The sequence below is a fragment of the Python bivittatus genome, unplaced genomic scaffold (genome assembly GCF_059951505.1).
Source record: "Python bivittatus isolate LINGU-HERP-01145 unplaced genomic scaffold, Pbiv_v1 ctg000730_np1212, whole genome shotgun sequence".
In the NCBI taxonomy this organism is placed as follows: domain Eukaryota; kingdom Metazoa; phylum Chordata; class Lepidosauria; order Squamata; family Pythonidae; genus Python; species Python bivittatus.
In genome coordinates this window covers 520,777-526,450 of record NW_028277109.1, presented here as the reverse complement: position 1 = coordinate 526,450, position 5,674 = coordinate 520,777, and the positions used below count along the sequence as shown (strand labels likewise).

Here is a 5,674-nt window from a genome sequence, read left to right as displayed (position 1 = left end):
AACTTTATGCTCCTTGGAGAGAAGTGGAGCAAACCTGGCATCAAGGGCCATTTCCTCCCTTTGCACCCACCCATGGCCCAAATCTGCCATGGAAAACAGTATTTTTGTCATTATACCAATGCCACCCAAAGGCACCTTCCTGGCTGGGGAATACTGACATGCTTTCCCATTTCTTCTGCTGTGGTACAGTTACATGACCCATGAGATATGGGACTGCCAGGCACTAATTCCATCCACAAAAGGAGATGGGTCCACATAATGCAGCAACCACAATTCATAAATAAATAACTTTAGCATTTTTGTGAATGGTGTCCCCATGCTCTAAATAAGAAGCATGTTATAAGAAGGTGGCCTATTTTCTCTGGAGAAAGCCTTGAGGAAGGCAGTCATCCTGGAAGTCACTGGTTGTGTCCATCAAACAAAGATGTGCCACTTTGACCAAGAACTGGTCTTGGTCAAAAGTGCCAAAAAGGGTTTCCAGCTGGCAAGAAGAAGTCTATATTCTTCTGTAGCTGTCTAAGACCTTCTGCAGGGCCCCCTTCACCTCCTTGTTGCGGAGGCTGTAGATCAGGGGGTTCAACATGGGGATGACAATGCAATACATGGTGGAAATCAGGGTGTCAGTCTGCAGGGAGTAGCCAGAGCTTGGCCGGTTGTAGTTTAAGAATCCATTTCCGAAGTAAAGGATGACCACCAGCATGTGAGAAGAGCAGGTGGAAAAAGCTTTCTGCCTGCCCGAGTTGGAGTGGATGCGCAGGATGGACGCAAGGATGTAGACATATGAGATGGCAACAAAAAGGAAAGGGGCGAGTCCCACAAATATGGTGGCTATATGACTTGTAATCTGGTTGGTATAGATATCACTACAGGCAATTTTCAGCAGTGGTGGGAGGTCACAGAAGATGTGATGGATCTGATTTTCTCCACAGAAATGTAACTTGGAAGCCAAGGCTATGTGCACTGTTGAATTCAGGAAGCCCCAGATCCAGCTAATAATGGCTGCTTGCATACAAACGCATGGACTTATAATGTGAGAGTAGCGCAAAGGCTGACAGATGGCAGCGTAGCGGTCGTACGCCATGATGGCCAGCAACCAGCATTCTGAGCCAGAGAAAGCCATCAAGAAGAACATCTGGGCAAAGCAGTGGTTGTAGGAAATGGTGTGCCTTTGGAGAAGGAGATTTGCTAGGATCTTGGGGACTGTGATTGTTGAGTGGCAGACATCCAAGCAGGACAAGTGGCTGAGGAAAAAGTACATGGGGCTGTGAAGGTTGGAGTCCACCAGGATGAGGGTGATGATCATGAGATTGCCCAGAATGGTGACCAAATAGATGGTGAGGAACAGCAGGATGAGGTAGATCTGGCCATGCGTGATGTTGGAGAAACCCAGAAAAACAAACTCACTAACAAGAGTCTGGTTCCTAAAATCCATGGGAATGCAGGGAGTGTGTGTGTCAAAGATGCTGAAATAGAAGGAAAAATCACTGAAGACTTTCTTACCTCCACATATACATCAGTTGCACAAAGCAAATATGAGACTTGTCTCTTGAGATTTTGTAGTGGATGAAACAATCCACAAAATCAAACCATTGCACTTTGATTGATTGATTGATTGATTGATTGATTGATTGATTACGTGCCATCAAGTTGTTGTTTACTCTGAGTGAACACACAGATAGATTTTTTCCATAAGCTGCACTTAATACCATAAGTTGCACTTAATAGTTCCCAGAGTCATAATGTATTACTTTTGCTCTTATAAGTTGAACGCTTTCAACAAATCTGTTGTGTTGGGTAAGTATGGACACTTGTTTAAGTTGGGAATTTTTGTAAGTTTGGAGTGACTTGTCCTTCCTGATTAAAAACAAAAAGAAAAAACAACAATAGGTTGAAGTAGTATCACCTAACAGGAAAAAAGGAGGAAATACAATGTTATTATCAATTTCTAGGAAACCAGAAGTTAGAACTATCAAAGACCAAACCACAGAAGATAGGATTAGGATTTAGTGTTAGAACTGTCTCACAAACCTTCATGAAAGATCACACCATAGAAATCTTTTCTGCTAGATTATCCATTGTCAACTCTGCAAGGCCCCTAAAGCAGTTCTCCCAACCTTTTTAATTACAAAGGTTTCTGGTGGCTTTAGAAAACATCTGAAAAGTCCACATTCAGATCTTGGTTTATAAGAATAAAGGAAGCACACTTCAGATGCTCCATAATGACAACCCCCCTGGTATTATCAAAAGCTCCAAGACTCTCCCCTCCACTTCCCATGTTCCCCATCAAACAATCTCATGAACTTGATGGTCTCCAAAACCAAGGACATTCTTCCATTTGATATTCCATGATTTTCCAGTAGAACATGAACCTGCAGCTTGAGGATGATCTGTGATCTTCAGTAAGTTGTGGATCATCACTAGTCTAGAGAAAGAAAGGAGCTCTGTGTTGGAATTGACATAACTTGTTCAACTGCTGTCAGATTAACCATTTTCAGGGCTCCATGATCAATTGATCACAAATGAAGTGAACAAAGTGGATTGCATGACAGATTAATCCTCCAGAAATCCTAGCAACCTTGAAAATTAGTATGTGATGGAAATGGAGCCACTAGCCTTTATGTGACTTGATTGTTGTGTAAACATAGCTTCTATTATCATTACCAAGGAAAGAAAGCATGTGCAGATCCATAGGCTAGCCCAGCCTTCTCCAAAATGATACCACCCCAGTGGGTTGAATTTTAACAGCCATCATCCTCAAGGTCTTTCCATCATAAAAGGCCAGAAGAGCATTGAAAAACCTGTCTGGCCAGCCATGGGACTCAAGATTGAAAAGGCAGAGCAATCAGGGGTCTCTAGGAGGAGTAAATTCAGTGTGAGTCTGTCTCCATCTTCAAAGCAGAAGTGAGAGAGTCTCACTGGGACCAGTGAGAGGTAATCAGGACTATGCAGCTGAAGAGAACTGGCATTTATTCATTCATTCATTCATTCATTTATTTATTTATTTATTTATTTATTTATCAAATTTATCACTACCCATCTCATTAAAAAGTGACTCTGGGCAGTATACAGAAAAGATAAATATTAATTAAAAATACAGTACAGTATATTCCAAGGATTGATGGTAAGTAGAAAGTATTGGCTTGGGGAGTACCATCAGGGTACCAGCCAACTCCAGGGTTGCATGCATTCATGGTGACTCCTTGCATGCATGATGACCCACAAATCTCTCCCCCCCCCCCCCCGCCAACACACACACACACACAGTTACATACCCTGACACGTTCGGAAAAGAGCTTGAGTTGGCAAAATTGGGAAAAGTCTGTTTTAAGAGACTTTCTACACCCAGATGTGGATTGCTTACTCATCAGAATCAATATAGATATTGCTGTCTCCTATAGCTACTCATTTAAGGTGATGACGCCCTACTGGTAGACCTCCTACATTTCAAGAAGTTCCTGTATTCCATCCTGGGCTTTTCTAAGCATGGATCTGGGAAGTTGTACCCTATAGTCCAATTTAGATCCCCCCTTTGAGCGTTAGCAGGGGGCCAGGCTCTACTGAACTTGGCCAGTCTCAGAGTGTAGGGCTAGCTTAGGACATGGATGGAGCATCGCTTGGGAACTCCAAGGTTGCTGGCTGGAGTGGAAAGTCAAGGAAGATCTCAGTAGAAGGCTATGGCAGAACACTTTGCCAGAGAGAAAAGAGAAATTCCATCCTAGGACGTGTTACGAAGAGGGGTGAAGCTATGAACGCTAATAGTCTAATGTCCCTTTAGAAAGCTACGATACAGCCACGCTGTCCCCACATTTAAAACATGGTAGCCCAGAGCTGGAAAAAGAACACGAGAGGACAACTAAAATTACAAATGAGCTGAAATCCCATCCCTGGAAAGAGATTTAGAAGAGTCCGAAGAAAATCCTTCTTCACACAGCCCATGCTTAACCCATGCGACCCTTTCCCACAAGTCAGGGCGATGGCCTCTAATTCGGATGTCTTAGAAAGGGGGCTGCATGAACACACAGCGAACACGTACATCCGTCCCAGATGCAGGCGGAGGTGAAGAAATGCTTGTCCTTTAACGGGAAGTAAACATAAAGGAGTCATTCATGGTCTGCCTCCTCTGCTTGGAGGTATCGTAAGGGTGTCCCTTTAGAGCTTGGGGGATGGAATATTACCTGAAGGCAGGTGAGGACGCAAATCCTACCATGCAATGAGCAAAGTGGGGAGGTGGGGAAGGGATTCTGCAGAGCTACTGACCTGGGGGAGTGGGCTGCTGGTGCCTTGCTCCAGACGTGGTGATGAAGCTCACCTCTGCGTTGCTCCTTCACTGTCCCCTGGACGGGGTCCTCTCTCCATGGAAGCTGCCGGTGCACCTTGATCAAGGCTTTCTGAAGCCATCTTTCAGAAGGGGTACTGCCTGCACTCCGGTCTCCTCCGGGCCCTCCCGGCAGAAGACAAGTGACGGGAAGGGTCTGGCCTCAAGTGCCTTTAAGGCATCACCAAACCCCCTTGGCCCAAGAGTGAGATTCTTTGTGGAGAAAACCAGGCTGGGGCAGGAGAAGACAGCAGTTGTGTGGGAGGAGCACAAAGGTAACTGGGGACAAGGAGTCCAGGGGGAACGTGCAACCTGTAAGCCCACAAGCATAACGTAATGTTGTTCTTCCCAACTAGGGAAACGGCGTGATGGTCGAAGTTGGCAGGTGAAGCCTGATTCGCTTCCCACAGTAGCCTGAACCACAACGTACCCATTTTAGCTGCAGCTGGCCTGCTGCACAACTGCAGCTGTCCAGATTGGAGGTGCTTGGGGGGCTCAGTCCTGCCATGACAGGGTGTCCCCTCTTCTACAGCCACTGCAGGGCTCCTGGTAGGGTTCCAGATACCGTTCGGTTCTGGTGGTCATCAGCCACCGAGGCCTACCTGGAACAGCACCGGGATGCATCAGGCATCTCCCCCCCCCTCACCCCCCGAAAGTTAGCGAGATGTGGAGCACAGATGCTTTGGGCATCTCTAGCCGTGGAGTCCCAGGCTTCCCCCCAGCCCTTTGGTATTTCAAAAGCAGGGAAAAAGCAGGGAAAACCATGAAGCTTTTAAGTCTTCAGAGTTCCTATATTATTTCATATTGTTTTATATTTGTACAGGTAGTCCTCGAGTTATGACTGCAATTGGGACCGTTCGGTTCTGGTAGTCGTCAGCCATCAAGGCCTACCTGGAACAGCACCAGGATGCATCTGGCATCGCCTCATCCAGGAAATACATCCCCACCCAGTTCCCCACCCTCACCCCAAAAGTTAGCAGGATATGGAGCAAAGTTCCTTTTCTTGCTCTGGTGCCCACACTTTGGATATCTCTACCCCTGGAGGCCCAGGCTGCCCCACAGCCCTTGATATTTCAAAAAGCTGGAAAACAGCCCTAATGTCCTCAGAGTTCTAATCGTGTTTTGTATTATTTTACATCTGTGTTCTGTTATAAACTGTCCAGTGTCTTCTGATTGAGGCAAGCTAGAACTTCCTGAAAGTATGTATGTGTGTATATATGTATGTATTATAACCACGTAACTCCAATGGTCTCGGGGTGGCATACAAAACCAAAAAAAAAAATCCATAAAAGCAGATCAGTTTGTGCACCAGTCTTGACTGGGGAAGTGCGGCCCCATCCAAGATCAAAGATAGGGGCC

The 5,674-nt window shown here is 45.7% G+C and overlaps 1 protein-coding gene across 1 annotated transcript; it reads right to left on the bottom strand.

The window, feature by feature from the left end:
• Positions 1-496: 496 nt before the first annotated feature.
• On the bottom strand, positions 497-1,432 carry LOC103058663 (olfactory receptor 5V1-like). Its single transcript, XM_007443313.3, has one exon. The coding sequence runs from the start codon at positions 1,430-1,432 to the stop codon at positions 497-499; it is 936 nt and encodes a 311-aa protein (XP_007443375.3).
• Positions 1,433-5,674: the final 4,242 nt, after the last annotated feature.

Excerpts from the sequence above, each read along its gene's own strand:
- LOC103058663 (XM_007443313.3), bottom strand. The coding sequence starts at position 1,432 with ATGGATTTTAGGAACCAGACTCTTGTTAGTGAGTTTGTTTTTCTGGGT.